The sequence below is a fragment of the Ursus arctos genome, unplaced genomic scaffold, assembly GCF_023065955.2.
Source record: "Ursus arctos isolate Adak ecotype North America unplaced genomic scaffold, UrsArc2.0 scaffold_6, whole genome shotgun sequence".
Lineage (NCBI taxonomy): Eukaryota > Metazoa > Chordata > Mammalia > Carnivora > Ursidae > Ursus > Ursus arctos.
This window is the reverse complement of record NW_026623078.1, coordinates 79,443,848-79,463,068: the sequence shown is the minus strand read 5'-3', so window position 1 is coordinate 79,463,068 and position 19,221 is coordinate 79,443,848. Positions and strand designations below refer to the sequence as shown.

General features: G+C 48.3%; 1 protein-coding gene across 3 annotated transcripts in view; it reads left to right on the top strand.

Annotated features, from left to right (window-relative positions):
- ZFAT (zinc finger and AT-hook domain containing) overlaps positions 1 to 19,221 on the top strand; it is a 284,368-nt gene that overhangs the window by 159,735 nt on the left and 105,412 nt on the right. For all 3 annotated transcript variants that reach the window (XM_057308065.1, XM_057308067.1, XM_057308066.1), the window contains 3 exons: positions 1,284 to 1,434; positions 6,644 to 8,094; positions 8,881 to 9,113. In XM_057308065.1, coding sequence (XP_057164048.1) covers positions 1,284 to 1,434; positions 6,644 to 8,094; positions 8,881 to 9,113 — 1,835 coding nt within the window. The remainder of the gene's footprint in view (positions 1 to 1,283; positions 1,435 to 6,643; positions 8,095 to 8,880; positions 9,114 to 19,221) is intronic.

Below are 19,221 nucleotides of genomic sequence, written 5' to 3'. Positions count from 1 at the left end.
AAGGGATACTTTAGACAAAAAGCAGTTTATGATAGCAGGTTCCAAAGTATTATAATGTTTTTTTTCCTATTCACTTGGGGTGATAGTTGTCAAATAATATTTAAAAATCGAGTGTAGGATTTTAAGAGCAGCAGCTCTTTTCAGTGGTAAGAGTGGTCACTCCTTATTTAAAGTGGAAATGCTGGACAAGTGCCTCTTTATACCTCAGCGCGGAGTAGGATGGTCGGTAGGAAATAAGGCTTGTAAAAACAGGTGGCTAGAAGAACTTTCTGGAAAGTTGCTTCGTCTGCCCCAGCCTACTTCAGAGTGTATCGACCTGGGAAGCAAAACCTCAGAGAGGGAGCGGCTCCTCTTCTCCGCCGTCTCTAGAGGTTCCTATGGTAATTTCTTTAAAATTGATGGTAATCCTTTGAGATTTCTGTAAGTGGGGGTAAATGCGTAATTGGTTCCTCTGCTATTCTAGAGATGGGGTAGATTGGAGCCTTTTCTTTGATGCACATGTGTGCGCTCGTGTCCACTGCTGTACAGGGTCTTTGATCATTTTGCATCCTAGAAGTGCACAAGCTAAGGGACCTTTGAGGTTTTCCATTCCACACCCTTCATTTGCTAGGGTTAGGAAACAGGCGCCCACCGATGGTAAGGTCATGTCATATGTGGGCCTGGACACCTGGCAGCTTCGATTCCTGTTCACAGCTGATGCCCCTGCTCCATAATCTCGTGATGCGGGTTTCCATTTACTCTGAGTGGGATGCAGGTGGTCCTGTAGAAAACCTGGGAGGTATAACGTGTATGTATGTCCCTGTCTTTGTTTTTTTCAATAGATCAACTGAAAATTACCCCAGAAGGATGTTTTTTTATTTTTTTAAAGATTTATTTATTTATTTTAGAGAGAGAAAGTGGGAGGGGCCAAGAGAGGGGGAGAGCGAATCTCAAGCAGACCCCACAGAGCAGGGAGCCTGACGTGGGGCTCGATCTCACGACCCTGGGATCATGACCTGAGCCAAAACCAAGGGTCAGACGCTCAACCAACTGTGCCAGTCAGGAGGCCCAGAAGGATGTTTTGCTAGATTACTAGAAAACTTGCCCTTTCCCCTCCGCAAACACACTAGCACAGACACAGACACAGACACAGAAGTTAAATGTGTGAACTGCAGGAAAACCGATACCTTGCAAGCATGCCAAATAGTAAAGAAACACTTCAGGGGCTCTGCTCCTGCGTGGGGTGGGGTCAGAGCCCCTCGTGGTGCCTCTTTAACGTGCGGTGCCTTGTACCTTCATCTCAGGTGCTACCAAGATCGTTCCAGTGGAGGCCGGGCCCCCGGAGACCGGCACTGCCAACCCCGAGGCCACCACGGCTGACCTGGCGCCTCGGAGAGGGTACCAGGAGTATGCCATTCAGCAGACACCGTATGAGCAGCCCATGAAGTCCAGCAGGTGAGGTGTCTGTGCCGTGTGCCTTCAGCCAGAGCTGGACTCCAGTGATGGCCGTAGTGGGCCAGACGACGAGCACGTTAGCTTATCAGGACTCTGCAAACTGAGTTGTGGAGGACATTGGTTTCTTGATGTAACCTAGGAGTCAGACCCTCCGTTACGGATCTTGTGTGTTGACCGAGCCTGCTTTGCTTCCATGATATGTGTGGCAGGTCCCCATGCTTTTGGAACTGAGCACCAGTTGGCTTAATGAAGGTGGAGCATTTTACTTAAGGCAAATGTATGTTCAACCTTGATAAAAAGAGGTATAAACAAGGCCCTAGTAAATTTGCTGATTTTTAAAGCTGCACATACTGTGATGAGAAAAAAAATCCCCTGCCCCCCACACTTTTAAAAGTAACCAAGCATCTTCTAGAAACTTCCAGCACTGCAGATGATGTAGGGTTAAAGTAACCCATAGTTCTTCTAGAAGTAACTACTGTTGACAGTTTGGTCATATGCCACCATAATTTTCTCATGATATACTGAAATATAGCACTTTAATTTTGTTATTTTTTTCTAATACAAAATAGCAAATGTCCTGTTATCAATTTTCTTTAACTTGCCTCACATTGAAAATCTTCGTCAGTCCATGTTTTGTAACAAGCGTTTGCTATCGGATGGGTGCCCTGTAGCTCCTGTAGCCAGTGTTTGCTGGATAGACAGTGCTGCCCTCGAGTTTCTGCTGCCTTCATCTTTCCGTGCTTCTTCACGACTTCCTGTGGCATAAACTGCTAGAGTTGAAATTGCTGTCTCAAAGAATATGAGGATTTAAAACTGTAATCAACATTGAAAACTCCCCTCCGAACACACTGGGTCAGTTGGCAACTGTAGCGAATGAGTAGGTACGTTTTCCACACCCTCCCCGGGACCCCGTCTCAGCTGTGGTTGGTACCAGCTCAGGTGGCTTTAGCAAACTGGTCGTCGGAGCTCTGCAGACATTTTCCCAGCTGAGAGGAAGGACGGTAAAAATGCCAGTCGCCAGTGGGTTTCACCTGTTTCTGGAAGAGGGGAAATGAGCTGTTCTTGAAGAGAGCATAGCTTTAGTGCCAAGCAGACCTGGCTTGGCTCTCGACTCTTCTACTCTCAGCTCCACAGATTAAACGCCTGTTATGTACCAGGAGCTGGGGAGGAGAGGGAGCAGGAGAGACGTGGCTATCGTCTGGATGAGGCTTTTACTCTATAGTACCCGACATAAGCGGGTTTGCCTCTGAGCCTCCATTATCCCAGCCGTAAGATTGTCTCTAGTACGGTCTGACTTCTTTTAGTGGTGACAATAAATGACAAAATATATGCACATGATGTCACACGGGATGCTTCATTAATTTGTAGCCTCAGTCCTGTACGCTTGCAGCTATGAGCAACTGAATTTATTGATGAAGTTGTAAAAATACTCATTCCTTTGGCAAAACTGTCATGGAATTAAATTTGAAGATCTTTCTGGTCTCAAGTTGATTTGTAGACCTTAGCTAACCATCTGCACACTATTTCAAGGTCTGCTGGGGAGGGATTCACTAACTGGTCATCTGGTTAACAGGCAAATAGACACCCTATCTAAACAGCAGATTTAGACTATATTCCAATTGTCATGCATTCTATCAATATTTTATAGTACAAATTACAAAATAGTTAGGAAAGAGACTTTTTTTGCATTTTGTAGATACAAACTTTCAGTTACATCAACGTATCAGGTAGGTTCTCGCATTAATAGGAGACAGACTGATTCTATGGAAAATTTTGGAAGTCCAGAAAACTGTAAGAACAAGCATCGTTTGTAATCTCACTACCGTAATAGTCACTGTTAATATTTTTAATGTATCTCCTTCCAACCTTTTTTCAGCCCATGTCTTTTATAAAATTGAGTTTATATTTTATAGTGCAATTTTGTATCTTGCTTTTAGTACCTAATCATGTTCTATTTACTTTCCTCCGATACTCAGATTATTCACAAATTCTTCTGTCGTGACATGTTAGATTGTGATGACAATGCTCTGTAATCTACTCAGTTCTGTTTTTTTTTTTTAAAGGTTTTATTTATCTGTTTGACAGAGAGAGAGAGAGAGACCACAAGCAGGGAGAGGGGCACAGGGAGAGGGAGAAGCCAGCTCCCCACTGAGCAAGGAGCCTGATGTGGGGCTTGATCCCAGGACCCTGGGATCAGGACCTGAGCCGAAGGCAGATGCTTAACCAACCGAGCCACCCAGGCGCCCCTGTAATCTACTCAGTTCTTCACACTGTAGCCAATGAGATCTGGTAAAATGCCCATCTGATTGTACCCTTCAAGGCCTCACTGCTGTTGGGAGAACTTGGCCTGCAGAGGCTCCTGGGGCTGCCACTTTTCCAGCCTTGTCTCCTCATTGGCTACCCGTGGTCTCTGGGCTCCAGCAGGTACTCTAGCCCTCTGGGCCCCTTATACTTCCTTGATCTCTCCTTGCAGGTGCCTCTTCCTTATTCTGGATGCCTCCCCTGTCCCTGGCTTGCTTAACTCCTATTCATCCTTAGCTGTCTGCTCAAATGTCCAGTGCTCAGGACAGCCTGCCCTGCCCCCTAGACTGATCAGTCTGCCCTCATTTGGGCTCAGAGAGCATCATCCTGTCTTTTCCCAATCACCGCAGGGAGCTTGTGGTCCTTACCTGCTCATTTCTGTGGTTATTACTGTGACCCATCCCTTCCTCCAGAAAGTGGGCTCCAAGACAGCATGAGCTGTATTTCTTTTTATCTCTATTGTGTCCCCAGGGCCTGGTGTACTTTTTTGAATGAGTGAAAGAAGGAAAAAAATAAATGTGCAAACAAGCTGGAATCTTCCTTATGTTGGAACCTTGTGTTGGAACCTTCCAGCAGTTTTCTGCTCTTAACAATGCTGTGGCAAGTTGTGCAGTGAGCACCTTTGTTCCAATTTTGTATGCTTTCTTTCAATACATTTCCAGACGTGGAATAACAACATCAAGGGGTCTGACCTTTAAAAGCTCTGCCTGATCACTTTCTAAATGCAGTGGTGAGAGTGACTGTCTCCCTGCATGGGAACATCTGGAGTGAAATAGTGTAACAGCAGTCGTGCAGACATTGTAGCTCTGTGCATCAGGTCACGGTCACAGCGAGCAAGGTTTGCACCCAACAGTCACGTGCACGCTGCTGAGTCTTCATCGGATTCATTATCCTTGGCGGGAAACAGGGCACTGAGGGCTTTATCAGGTATTTGTGTAATGATACCAAGAAACATCAGAGCAAAAGATTCTCCTAAGACCGTTTAGATCTTGCATTAGAGGAGAAAATACCGTGATTTGTTTATTTAATTAACATTCTGAATCCAGGGTTTCTTTCTCCAGTGTTCTTTATACCAATAAAATCTATCACCTTCTGGGTTTCTTTGTCATTGGAGAAAGATCCAAATTAGTTTCCTGAAATTAGCCTTGGGTTTCACATGCAGGCGCGTAGCACTGACTTTCAGATTTGAATATTTTAATTACATTATGTGAATGGTACCCTCTGGTGTTTATGAACTACAATCGATTTAAATATTTTTAATTTAAAGACAAGGCAACCTGTGTTGATCGAATACAGTTGTAGGGATAGTTGCATAAATATAGACTTTGCAGTTACAGTGCATACATCTTAATGGTGTCTGATTAACAGCGCTAAGTGATGGTCAGTGTTTCTGAGGACCTCCGTGGACAACCTGGACATGCGTCCAGAGCGAGCAGTTATGGAGGAGAGGAAGCCTCACCTGCCTGTCTGGCTCATCTGCCAGTTCCTGTCCCTGCTGCCTGCTGCAGGGTGACCATCTGGTGACCGTCATTCACTGCTTCCAGAAGCAAGGCAGGGCTGTTGCAGCGGCACTGGAAACCCCATGCAGGACTCCATGTGCAGTCACACTGGGGGGAGTGGTGGGCGTGGTGTTTGCAGGCGTTAGGGGTGGGTGAGGAGCAAGCTGCAGCCTCTAGGGGCTCAGTCCACTGGGGGTCCAGTCCTGGCTCCACCGCGTACTCATTGTGCAACCTCGGGCGGAGACTGTTTTGTCATCCTTACAATGGGTGTAACCATAGGGCTGGGAATAAGTACTTAGCATAGCGTTCCACGTTCCACGTACTCAGTAATTGTTAGCTGTTAGACCATCTCCTACATGTTGCCATATTGGGAGAGAAGAGGTCCATGAGGCAGATGGTGCTTTTATTCTCCACCACATACACAAATGCTGACACAGTGCCTGAAACACATGGGCAGGTATTCATACATGACAATCATTGATAAGTGGCCTGTGAGGTTAGCAGACGACGGTTGAACAGTAGCCCTCTTTTCCCCATGTGAGCGCTGAACTAGCTGTAGGGAAGGAGGACGACAGAGACTGAAACGCCAGCGTGGTTACTGATGGCGCTGCAGGGGACGTGGCATGGTGCACATGCACACGCGGCTTCCCGTTCCTGGGCACCTGCCTGCTGCCGGCCGGGCCACGCGTGCCCTCCTAGCCGAGCACTTGCCCCCACCTCTGCTCACCAGCAGACCCTTCGTCACCAGAAGCGCAGACACGGAGCTCGGCTCCCGACGGCCAGGTCCCCGGTTCACTTGCCCTGGGAGGACATGGGGATGTGGGTCTTCACTGAGTGGCAACAGAGGGCAGAGGGGTGCCCCCGACAGCTGGTTGAATGAGCAGGCGCGTGTGGATGGTTGCAGCTGTGGAGCAGACCTGGGCAGATGGCATCTGGTCTGACGGAGCCATCGGAGCTCATTCCGTGACGACTGGTCACGTAGCCGGAACCGTCCAGGCCAGCTTTGGGGCACAGCCGTTGTTGTGTTCGTTGTGAATGCGCATCCCTCTTCCCTGTCTCTCCTCTTGCCTCCCTCTTCTTGTTCTGCAAGCCTCTATTCAGATGTCTCCTCTTCAGCATTTCCCAGCCGCCTCAGTGCAGGTTAGGGGTCTCTTTCTCTGTGCCCTGCATGTGGTTCCTGTCCACACTGGCCATACTGGCCACACTGGCATGCAGCCACGCGCTCACCTGTCTGCTCTCCCCCAGCCTGGGAGCCCCTGAGGGACAGAGACCCATCCTCGGCCCTGTGGTCCTGCTCAGGGCCATTTAGTTGACTGTGAGCCTTTGGTGTTTGGTTCCTAAGAAGGAATCCAAGGTCCTTAGGGAGGTGCAGTGTCTCCAACTGTAACCGTGCTGTCGTCTGTTTCTAGGCTAGGGCCCACCCAGCTCAAGATCTTCACTTGTGAGTACTGCAACAAGGTCTTCAAGTTCAAGCACTCGCTGCAGGCGCACCTGAGGATCCACACCAACGAGAAGCCCTACAAGTGCCCCCAGTGCAGCTACGCCAGCGCCATCAAGGCCAACCTGAACGTGCACCTGCGCAAGCACACCGGCGAGAAGTTCGCCTGCGACTGCTGCTCCTTCACCTGCCTGAGCAAGGGGCACCTCAAGGTGCACGTCGAGCGCGTGCACAAGAAGATCAAGCAGCACTGCCGCTTCTGCAAGAAGAAGTACTCGGACGTGAAGAACCTCATCAAGCACATCCGAGACGCGCACGACCCCCAGGACAAGAAGGTCAAGGAGGCCCTGGACGAGCTCTGCCTCATGACCAGGGAGGGCAAGCGGCAGCTGCTGTACGACTGCCACATCTGCGAGCGCAAGTTCAAGAACGAGCTGGACCGCGACCGCCACATGCTGGTGCACGGGGACAAGTGGCCCTTTGCCTGCGAGCTCTGCGGCCACGGGGCCACCAAGTACCAGGCGCTGGAGCTGCACGTCAGGAAGCACCCCTTCGTGTACGTCTGCGCCGTATGCCTCAAGAAGTTTGTCAGCTCCATCCGGCTGCGCTCCCACATCCGCGAGGCGCACGGGGCCACGCAGGAGCCTGGAGTCTTCACCAGCTCCATCAACCAGAGCTTCTGCCTGCTGGAGCCCGGCGGGGACATCCAGCAAGAAGCCTTGGGGGGCCAGCTGCAGCTGGCAGAGGAAGAGTTTGTGTTCCAGGGGGTGAATGCGCCCAAGGAGGCGGCCTGCCCCAGAGATGCTCAGCCCGAGGGGGGACGGAAGGAGACGGAGGCCTCCGTGGACGAGCCTGCCCCGCCCGCGCACTTAGCCGCCCCCCAGGCCGAAAGCACTGTCCTGCCACCCTGTGAGCTAGAAGCTGCTGTGGACTCCTCGGACCTTCGCTCGCACTCGGTGGTTTCTGATGAGTTTCTGCTGAAGAACGATACCTCCTCTGCTGGGGCTCGCACAGCTCCTGAGGAGACCCTGGATGCCCCGCACAGAGCCTCCTCCCAGACTCAGGGCAAAGAAGTCACACCACTGCTGTCTGAGGCCAGACGCGCGGAAACAAGCCAGGACACGCAGGGTGCCGAGAGCCCCCCGGGGGCGGGGCAGGAAGTGGCTGCTCCCCCATCCGAAGGACCAGATCCTGGTAGGTGTCTCAGGTCGAACCCAGGTGAGGCCTCAGACCCTGCTCTGGTAACGGGCGGAGGGGACCTGGCCCTGCCCCAGCCTGACTCTTGCACACCTGCCTCTGAGCACCGGGCTGGCATCAGCGCATTCATGAAGATCCTGGACGGTTTACAGAAGAGACGGATGAACACTGGCTTGTGTGAGAGGATCCGGAAGGTGTACGGGGACCTGGAGTGTGAATACTGTGGTAAGGAGAGGCAGAGCTGGGCCAGTGGCCAGTGAGCTCCGTTCCCAGCAGCCCCGCCCATCCCCAGCTTACTTTGAGTCCCCTCGTGTTTGATTCGAGCTCATGTCTCTTTGCAAAGAACCGCTTCCAAATGAGCTACCCTTCAGCATCTGTAGATAGTAACAGGTGGCCACCTGTGTTACCGTTTAGCATGAAGAGTCTTCGTGGAGACAGCCAGGGGGACTGGACAGTTAGCCACGCCGGTGTGGTCCAGAGCATGCAGTGGTTTATGCCACGACCTCTGCCAGAATGGGAACGAGGGAGAATGGTCCTCCTGGCACACGACAGGTGTAAATTGCAGCTTAAGTTGTGGCCATGTTGTCAGCGCAGCTGTCTATAGGGAGCCCCGAGTAGAGCCCTTCCGGCTCACGGTGCAGGCCTGGCCTCTGAGTCTCCCGGGGAGCTGGTGGTCCCGGATGTAGGAGGCCCTGCTCTGGCCCGGGTGTCATAGCGTATGGAGACTCTGACTTAGGCATGAGCACAGCCGTCTTCGGCGCTGTCCTTGGTCCTCAGTAAACACGGGTTCCCTCCTCGCCCAGCTCTGACGTCATGCAGACAGAGCAGCACCCTTAAGGTCTACAGCCTCCCGCCTTTGACAAGTAATTTGCAGACAGAAGTGAGGAAGGTGTGAAGGGTGACCTGGACAGTCCGGAGAGGGAGCTAAATGGAATAGTAAACAATCATAACAAGAAAATCAAATTCATTATAAAAGAAATTTCCTGGTTCTCATGTGATGATTTTTTTTAGGCAAACTTTTTTGGTACCAGGTGCACTTTGACATGCACGTGCGCACCCACACGCGGGAACACCTGTACCATTGCTCCCAGTGCCATTATTCCTCCATCACCAAAAACTGCCTTAAGCGCCATGTTATTCAGAAACACAGTAACATCTTGCTGAAGTGTCCCACCGACGGCTGTGACTACAACACCCCAGATAAATATAAGCTGCAGGCACATCTGAAAGTTCACACAGAGCTGGTAAGTAGCAAGCCTGCGCGGCCACGCCGTCCGCCCCGGGTGCTCTCCGCTTTCTACCCTTGGTGCCTGGGGCGCTGTCCTGCTTCCTGGGGGCCCAGCACGCGAGTGCCCGCAAGCAGGCGCTTCGCTTCTCAGAATGCTTCACCCCGGGATTCTTTTGCAGGGAGAGTCTCAGATGTCGCAGAATGATTTGGTTGAACAAATTTCGTCTCTATACAGATTTTTCAGCATCAGAGAAAAACTACAGAAGATCTGCAGAGTAGAAATAAAGCAAGGATTTCTTAAATGACCTTATAAAGAGTTATTAATAATGGGTACTAGTAGTAAGAGCTGCCACTAAGAGTGGAGAGGCTGAGTTCGATAGTGCCTGGAAGGCAGTAGGCAGTATTGGGTTCACGGGGAAGAGCACAGTAAACCGTGATGACCACTGTCATCCTCTTGTGTTGTTGGTTGTCGACTATCTGCAAGAGATTGTCTGTGAAGCGTTTTTATTAAAAAAAAAATGATAACATAATCCAAGAGGCTGTTAATATTCATAACGGTAAAACTTGTTTAATTCTCCGGTGGTGATTATGTAACTTAATGAATGTCTTTGCAAATTCTCACGTCACTCAAGGGGCGGACACCTGAGCATGATTTGAGCCTTCTGCAGGTATAAAGGAGGCCCCTCTGGCCCCAGGTGTGGTTCTGCTTTAATGACATTCCTTTTTATATGACAGATAGCACAGAAGGCGGGGAAGCTTGGTGTGCTTCCACTGTGCTCCAGCACAGAAATCATTCACTCTGTGGCACTTTGTCAGTGTGGTTGAAGTCGGGGTGTTGCGGGTGCAGTGGGGTGGGTCAGGGCACGTGGTTTGGGGTTAGATGCCTGCCGATACCGTCTCCAGCACTCATGAGCTGTGGATATTGGGGCAAGTCTCTTGTCCTTTCTGAGACGTGGCGGCCTTCTGTATGAAATATATATTAGAAAGTATATCTCCATCTTCACACACGCACACGCGTATTATCTATGCATTTATGCGCAGACACGTGTGTATTATACACACGTGTAGACACGTGTGCATACACATGTTTAATACATGCTTACAGACACAATGTATGTTTGTCTATGTATATAGCTCTCCCGGATTCCTGGGAGGATAAGATGGAATGTTCTGGCAAGAACCTGGCTCAGTGATTGTATTGTTGACCATGTGTCCGCTACTGCCTGTCACCTGGGGCCTCTTAGCTGTGTTTCTCTCTCTTTCTCAGTAGGGCACGAAGGCAGGCTCTTCCTATTTCCTTACAGAATTGCTGTTAGATTCTTAGTGCTTCTAGTGCTGTCTCAGGGCGGGGGAAACTGGGGTGGCAGAAGTCATTACGATGACCTTGCTAGAAACGCGTATGAAGTCAAGAGGGAGGGAGGCCAACATGGGGACAGGATGCCAGGGGCAGCCTTGGGGTGTAGCCGTTAAGACCAGGAACCAGGCTGTGGGTTTTAGTGCTGGCTAAACGTCCCCCATTGGCCGTGCATCTGACTTCAAGTTGAGTCCTGTAACTGCCCCATGCCTCAGTTTACCCATCCTCAGGAGGGTGAGGTGAGAGAATATATGTAAATGTCTTGGAATGATGCCTGATATGGAGTAAGCACCATATGCCACTGATTGTTAGAATTACTGTCATTTATTCTACTTACCATTTGGGGACTTGTTGCCCTGCATGGAGAGACACAAAGTGCCTTCCCCTCCCACACCACTTCGGAGAGGTCAGGGTAAAGGAGGGCGGGCTGCCTGGAGGAGGGGTTCTGAGCTTGATGAGTAGGATTTGGTCAAGGGAGAGGCAAGGGGGAAGCTCCCAGCAGAGAAGGCAGCACACACCAAGGGGAAACCTTTTGTATTTACACTAGGTTATTGAAAACGTTTTCCGTGAAGCACATGGACTGTATTACCAATGTAAGATGGCATCATTTATGAAAATTGGTTCCAGTATTTCGAGTTTAGACGACATTTGTTTTTTGAGCCTGTAAATTATTCCTGGAATGAAGCCGAAGCTAGCAGGGAAATGTTGACCTGGTGGGGAGATCTTCTGTTAGCTAGCATCGCTTACTTTCCCCACCCCAAGCCCTAGGCAGCTGCGATTCTGCTTTCTAGTTCTGTGGATTGGCCTGGCTGGGGATTCCGTATAAGGGGAATCATGCAGTTTATAAATAATGGCAGAGTGAGTGTATACTCTTCTTTCTCAGGGTTGTGGTGAGGGTCCCATGAGATAACACGAATGAGCTTCACGATGTACAGGTGCTGAGTGGAGGGCTCCGGTAAGGGAAGGGTCTACCTGGCTTGGGAGAGCAGTGCTGGTGTGACCTCGCATAGCCTGGGGCTTGGTTCCCTTACGTGTGACCCAGAGAGATGGGCCAGGTGTGTTAAAAGTCTGGTTGGACTTTCTGCATTTGATCCAGCACTTGCCTGTTTTCAACTCCAATTCCCATGTAGTGCAAAACGAAGGAAATTTTAAATTGAACCCCTGCCCCACCCCAGATGGGCCTCCATCCAGGTCCATTCTAGTTGCAGTAGGACCCTGGGATAATTTGGCTGAGTTTCCTATTTCTGTGACTCTTAACCATGTCTTTGCTAATGATGCACTCAGTGGTCAGAAGGCGTGAGTACATTTAATATGGTCTCTTCCCCCACATCCTCCGTCTCCTGAGGAACTAGGCTGTGTGACTTACAGTCAAGGCTGTATTAGCATCAAGGAAGTGTGGAGAGACAGCCAAAGGCAGTAGTTAATGATGTTGCTGGAGCAAGCCCCCTTTCTATGGCACTGTGCAGAGTTTGTGCAGGGGAGACTTGAAGAATGTGTAATGCCAGGGGCTTTGGGCTCTGGAGTGCTGTAGCCCAGACCCCATGTCCACCTCCGTGATCTAGGGCATTTGCCGAGCCTCCGCTTTCTCATTTGTAACATGAAAATTAGGTACCATATCTGGCCTCTCAAGTTGTGGCATGTAAATTAGAAAATGTGTGGAACGCCCAGATCAGTTTTTGCTGTCCGTAGGTCATGGTCTGTGAAACAGTTCAGTTGTGAAACAGTTTAGTGAGTCACAACTAGTAAGTATCTCTTAAAAAATGAAATGCCATAGGATAAAATAGAAATTACTAACATTAGGCACCCGTACCCGAGGTTAAGTGTTGTTTTCTGAGACCTTTGTTTCTGTGTTTCAAGATTATTTATTCGAGAAAGAGATTGGGAGGAGCAAGCGGGCTTGCGGGGCAGGGGAGAGGCAGAGGCAAAGGGAGAGAGAGAATCTCAAGCAGACTCCACCCTGCGCAGAGCCCAACGTGGGGCTCGATCTCATGACCCTGAGATCATGACCTGAGCCGAAACCAAGAGTCAGACGCTCAGCCAGGTGCCCCCGTTTCCGTGTTTCAGTATGTTCATGTATCAGTGTGTGTGCGTGTGTGTCCCAGATGGCAGTGTCAAATGGGTGACCTCCTGTGGGTCCCTCTAAATAAGTTTCTGTTACTGACCCAGGTGAGGTAATTCATGACGTCACGAATCTGAGTCACATGGGGGTGAGAGGTTGCTGGGCTCAATGCCTCCACTGTAATTTGAGGGGGACCTGGGAATCTGCCCCGTAAGTCCCTCCTGATAGACAACGCTTGAAATGGCAGGAACTGGAGCATGTGGTGGGCGTTCACGACATGTCAGTCTTCTCCCTTTATCTCCAGCTTGTGTTCCTTCTAAGACGAGCTCACGGGTAACCGGCTGGTCTGAGGGTGCTTGTAGCAGTCACAGCCCGCAGTGGGGAAAGGGCATCTTTTGGTGTCACCTGCTAACTGGACCCCTCAGAGGGTGTGGCTTCGCCTCCTCGCTTCTCTGGTACCTGGTCTGTGACACACCTCCCGGGTTGTTGGGGGGATTTAGTGAGATGCTGTTGGTGAGGGACTCAGCGCAGGTCCAGGCCACAGGGGAGCGGCCTGTCTGAGCCAGCTTGTCCTTCTTAGCAGTAGCAGGACGAGGGGGAGTGGTAGGAGCGGGGCGCGCAGGTGGCATCCATCCGTCCAGGGCGGGATGCTCTCTCATCACACGTTTCAGATTAGCTCTTGGTCCCTGTCTTTGAAAAGTGTGCGCTCTGTTTTTGGCTACAAGGGCACATTTAAAACGTCTTACTCCTACTTGCTGGAAGTAAAGCAACATGTTGCCAGCAAAGCACAGAGACATAGAGGGAGCTACTACCTCCAGTATCTTTCTGGAAATCAACGGGTTTGTCTGTTTTTGTTTTTTGTTTTTTAAGTGGAGGAAAATGTTACTGAAAAGTGATTGGATACAAGGTTTTCTTTTCCAGGATCCAGGAGAGGATGGTCTTTTCCTCCGTGGGCACAGACCAGTTTGTTTCTGTGTGGCCCCGTCTGGGCGCTTATCTACAGTGCGGGAGACCTCGGGCCCCCCAAGCTTCCTGTGTATGAGATGCAGCTTCCTGTGAGCAAGGCGGGGGTCGAGAATTGAAGGGGCTCGCCCGGCAAAACAGAGCTGCTCTCGGTTGACAGCGGGATCCTTGAGTCAAAATCCCAAATGGAACACATTTGGTTTTTCTCCTCTCCCCTCCTCTCCCCTCCCCTCCCCTCCCCTCCTCTCCTCTCCTCTCCTCTCCTCTCCTCTCCTCTCCTCTCCTCTCCTCTCCCCTCCCCTCCCCTCCCCTCCCCTCCCCTCCCCTCCCCTCCCCTCCCCTCCCCCCTCCCCTCCCCTCTTCCTTCCTTCCTTCCTTCCTTCCTTCCTTCCTTCCTTCCTTCCTCCTTTCCTTTCCTTTCCTTTCCTTTCCTTTCCTTTCCTTTCCTTTCCTTTCCTTTCCTTTCCTTTCCTTTCCTTTCCTTTCTTTTCTTTTCTTTTTCTTTTTTTTTTTGTATGTGTTGGGGCCGTGGTGGGGGGGAGGCTTTTTTCCTAGCTTGTTCAAATCAGTCACAATTTCAGGGTCACCTTTTCTGCCTGTGTGTGGTGGCAGCTCTCACTCGCTCACGGGCCCCAGGAGGGCAGGGCCAGTATCTCATACCTCTGTTCTCAGTGCAATGCCTGGCACATAACAGGGGCCCTTGGAAGGTCTGAGGAATGAATGAGTGAGCCCACGGAGGACAGCGGACACCATCACCGTGCTTTTATTCCTGAGAGATTGTTCAGAGTGGAATCTCCCACCCTATTTTTTAAACTTGACATCACATATTTTACAGGGGTATTACTTATGTGATCGTTAATACACTTGGTGGCCGGGGGCAGGCTTGATACTCTCCACCCACTGCTAGTGTCACACTTAGAACTGCCCAGTTGCTCTGGGGGCCAAGGCACCTGTCCTGGAGCTATAGACCGAGGCGGAGTCCACGGGGCGGGGGCGGGGGCAGTGAGCCTGAGCCCTGGGTCAACGCGCACACCCCACACTGTGGCCACAGACTCCTGCTGATGCCTTTCTTCTTTCAAAGGGTCCTTTGTTGCTTTGAAGGCCATTTCCACGGAGCAAACATACTCCGAGCGCTGGGCTTCTTGACTGTCATTACCGCGCAGGCCCCTTGCTCTCCGCCTCTGCCAGGAACTCTTTTAACAGCCGCTCTTTTTACAGTGGTTGTGTCAGTTTGGGTTTTCATCTCCGGTATGGAACTGAGGCTTTGGGGGAAAAAAATTAAGTGAGTCCTAAGAGTGCCCCCTCCTCCTGCCGCCTGTGTCCTACCGCCTGTGCCCTTCTGACAGTCTTCAAAGGCATCAAGAAATGAGGGGCCCTGATAAGCTCTAAGATAAATTGCTTTCAGACGATCAGAGATTAAAAGAAAAAAAAATCTGATAGCAAGGACTCAGGGGAGATGACAGTAAACTTCTTCAAAGCCCTGCTGAACGCCTCCATCATCTCTGCTGATGAGGGCACTGGGGGCAGGCGGGGGTGGTAACAGGCCTCCTCCAGGATGCCCGCCAGGCCAGGCCATCTTTCAGAAACAGCCTGTGAGCACGAGTTCCTGTGTGCAGACTCAGGGAGTGATGGGGTGACCTTGAAGGGTCAAGGGCAGAGGAGGACAGTGATGGGAACATCTTGAGAAGGCCTGAGCCCACAGCATAGCCTGGGTGGAAGTCTGTGGCATTGGCTGGACACAAAGCTCAGGACAGTGTCATGAGAGCTGCCCGGACCGCTTGGACACCTGAGCTTGGCAGGCGTCGCTTGGAACCCAGATGTTTTGTGGGACCTGCAGCCAGACTGTTTGATGGTTCAGAGGGACTTTTGTTTTTATTTTATTTTATTTTATTTTATTTTATTTTATTTTATTTTATTTTATTTCATTTTATTTTATTTTATTTTATTTTATTTTATTTTATTTATTTTTTAAGATTTTATTTATTTGACAGAGAGACAGCCAGCGAGAGAGGGAACACAAGCAGGGGGAGTGGGAGAGGAAGAAGCAGGCTCCCAGCAGAGGAGCCTGATGCGGGGCTCGATCCCAGAACTCCAGGATCACGCCCTGAGCCGAAGGCAGACGCTTAACGACTGCGCCACCCTGGCGCCCCTGTTTTTGTTTTTAAATACCAAGCACCGTTCTCCTAAGCGTGCTCCAGGGAACACCCTCTCTGGAGATGTTCTGCAACAGCGGCATCTAATCCACAAAGGAATTTGAAGGGTGCTCACTCAGACCCCCCTCTTGGAGATTCCCAGGGTGCGTTAGCCCACGAGAAGATCTCTTATCTGAGGCCAAGTTGCGTTAATAACAATGCCACAGCCACATTGAGTGCTCACTATCGAGAGGCCGGGGTCCATTCTGAGCACTCTATGTGTGTTCTCTCTCAATAAACTTTATTTTTTTAGAACAGTTTTAGGTTCACTGCAGACTGACCAGTAAGTACAGAGATTTCGCTGTCCCCAAACAGGCACAAGCGACCCACTATTGACATCCCACACCACAGTGGTACCGTTGTTACAGTCCATGAACGGACACTGACACACAGGTAACACCCAGAGCCCGGAGTTTACATCTGGGGTCACTCTTGGTGTTGCGCGTTCTGTGGGTGTGGACAGTGGGTAATGACATGTACCCACCATTATCGCCTCATGCAGAAGAGTGTCACTGCCCTCACATCCTCCTCACTCCCCCTGTTCATCCCTCTCTTCCCTCCACATTCTGGCCACTATGCATCCTTTCACTGTCTCCATAGTTCTGCTTTTTTCAGGATGTCATAGAGTTGGAATCGTATAGTTTGGAGCCTTTTCACACTGGCTTCTTTCACTTTGTAAGCAGATCCTTGATTCGTTTCTGATTTTAGTGGGAAAACTTCTAGTTTCTCATCATTAAGTATGATGATAACTGGAAGTATTTTATAGATAATCTTTATCAAGTTGAGGAGGTTATCCCCCTTCCTATTTTACTGAGATTGTTTATCGTGAATGGATGTTGGATTTTACCAAATTCTTATGTTTCTGTTGATATGAGCATGTGATTTTTATTTCTTACCCTGCTGGTGTGATAGACTTATTTGATTTACAATGTTGAATCAGCCTTGCCTACTAGGGATAAATCCCATTCGATCGTGGTGTGTCGCTCTTTTCATACGTTGCTGTTTCAATGTGCTAATGTTTTGCTGAGGATTCATCTCTGTTCATGAGCGATATTGGCCTGTGATTTACTTTTCTTGTAATGTTTTTGTCTGTTTTTGATATCGGGGTAATGCTGGCCTTTGTGGAATGAGTTAGGAAGTTCAATTCTTCTGCTTTTGTTTTCTAAAAGAGATTGTAGAGAATTGGTATAATTTCTTCCTTACGTGTTTGGTGGAGTTCACTGGTGAATACATCTGGGATTGGTGCTTTTTGTTTTGGAAGATTATTATTATTTTATTACTATTATTATTTAAAAGATTTATTTGAGAGAAAGTGCGCACGAGCAAGGGGAGGGGTAGAGGGAGAGGGAGAGAGAATCTCAAGCATACTTCTTGCTGAGTGTGGAGCCTGATGCGGGGCTCAACCCTGAATTCATGACCTGAGCCAAAACCAGGAGTCAACCAACTGAACCACCTGGGCACCCCTTTTTTTGGAACATTATTGATGTCATTTCTTTAATAGAGATAGGACTATTATGATTATTTATTTCTTTGTGAGTTTTGGCAGGCTGTGTCTTTAAAGAATTGGTCTGTTTCCTCTAGGTTGTCAAATTTGTGGGCATAGACTTATTCATGGTATTTCTTTACTATCTTTTTAATGTTCAGGGGATCTGTGGTGTGTCCCCTTTTCCAGTAGTCTGTCCCCTTTTTCATTTCTTGTATTAGTAACTTGTGGCCTCTCTTTTGCCTAGTTAGCCTGGTTAGAGGCTTAATGATATTATCGATCTTTTCAAAGAGATAGCTTTTTTTTTTTCCCTCTGTTGATTTCCTGCATGTATGTATGTATGTATGTATGTATCTTCAAGTTTTTATTTAAATTCTAGTTAACATATACTATAACATTGGTTTCAGGAGTAGAATTTAGTGGTTCATCACTTACATATAATACCCAGTGCTCATCATAAGTGCCCTCCTTAATGCCCATCCCCCATCTAGCTCATCCCCTGCCCACCTTCCTGCAGCAACCCTCAGTTTGTTCTCTGTAGTTTATTGTCTCTCATGGTTTGCCTCCCTCTCTCTTTTCCCCCCCTTCCCCTATGTTCATCTGTTTCTTAAATTTCGCATGAGTGAAATCATGTGGTATTTGTGATTTCCTAATTTTAATTTATTTGGTTTCTGCTCTAATTTTTAATTTTTTTCTTCTGCTTAATCTGAATTTAATTTACTCATCTTTTTCTGCTTTCCTAAGGTGGAAGCTTAGAAGATTGATTTTAGATCTTTCTTCTTTTCTAATATATGTTCAGTGTTATGTAAATTTCCCTCTAAGTACAGCTTTCATTGCTTTTCATAGATTTTGATAACTTGTGTTTTCATTTTTATTTAGTTTAAAATTAAAAAAAATTTTTTCTTGAGATTTCTTCAACTTGTGTTATTAAAAGTATATTGTTTAATTTGTACATATTTAGAGATAGTCCAGCTATCTTTCTGTCCTTGATTACTAGTTTAATCCATTGGGGTCTGTGAGCAGACTCTGTGTGATTTCTTTTCTTTTCAGTTTGTTGAGGGCTGTTTCATGGCCCAGAATGTGGTCTGTTTTGGTGAATGTTCTGTGTGACCTTGAGAAGAATGTGTATTCTGTTTTGGAGTCGTCTGTAGATGTCAATTATTCCCAGTTGATTAATGGTGTTGTTGAATTCAGCTGTGTCCTCACTGATTTTCTGCCTGCTGGATCTGTCCATTTCTGATAGAGGGGCGTTGAAGTCTCCAGCGAAAGCAGTGGGTTCATCTTTTTCTCCTTGCCATTCAACCAGTTTTCCCCTCAGGCTTTTTGACTGTGTTGTTAGGTGCATACATGTTAAGGATTATTATGTCTTGGAGAATTGACCCCTTCAACATTATGTAAGTGCCCCTTTTTATAACTGATAACTATCCTTGAAGTCTGTTCTGTCTGAAATTAATTAAGCTACTTCCCCTTTCTTTTGATTAGTGTTAGCATGGTATAATTTCCTTCTAATGTGCTTGTGTCTTTAAATTTAAAGTGGGTTTCTTACAGCCAACGTATTGTTGAATCTTGTTTCTTGATCCAGTCTGGCAATCTCTGTCTTTTAATTGGTACATTTAAGATCATTTGATAAAGTGATTATTGATATAGTTGAATTAATATTTATCATATTTGTCAGTGTTTTCTATTTGTTGTCCTTGTTCTCTGTTCCTTTGTGTTCCAATATTTTTCTGTTGTTTGTAGTTTTATTTAATTATTTATTTATTTTAAAAAGATTTTATTTTTCTGAGAGAGGGTGAGAGAGCGAGCATGAGCAGGGGGAGGGGCAGAAGGACAAGCCGACTCCTAGCTGAGCAGGGAGCCCAACATGGGGTTTGACCCCAGAACCCTGGGATCATGACCTGAGCCGAAGACAGACACCTAACTGACTGAGCCACCCAGGCGCCCCCTCGTTTGTAGTTTTAATTGAGCCTTTTATATGATTTCATTTTCTCTCCTCACTTAGCATACATTCACTTTTACTTTTTTTTTTACTTTTTCTAGTGGTTACTCTAGAACTTCTATACATTTCTATAT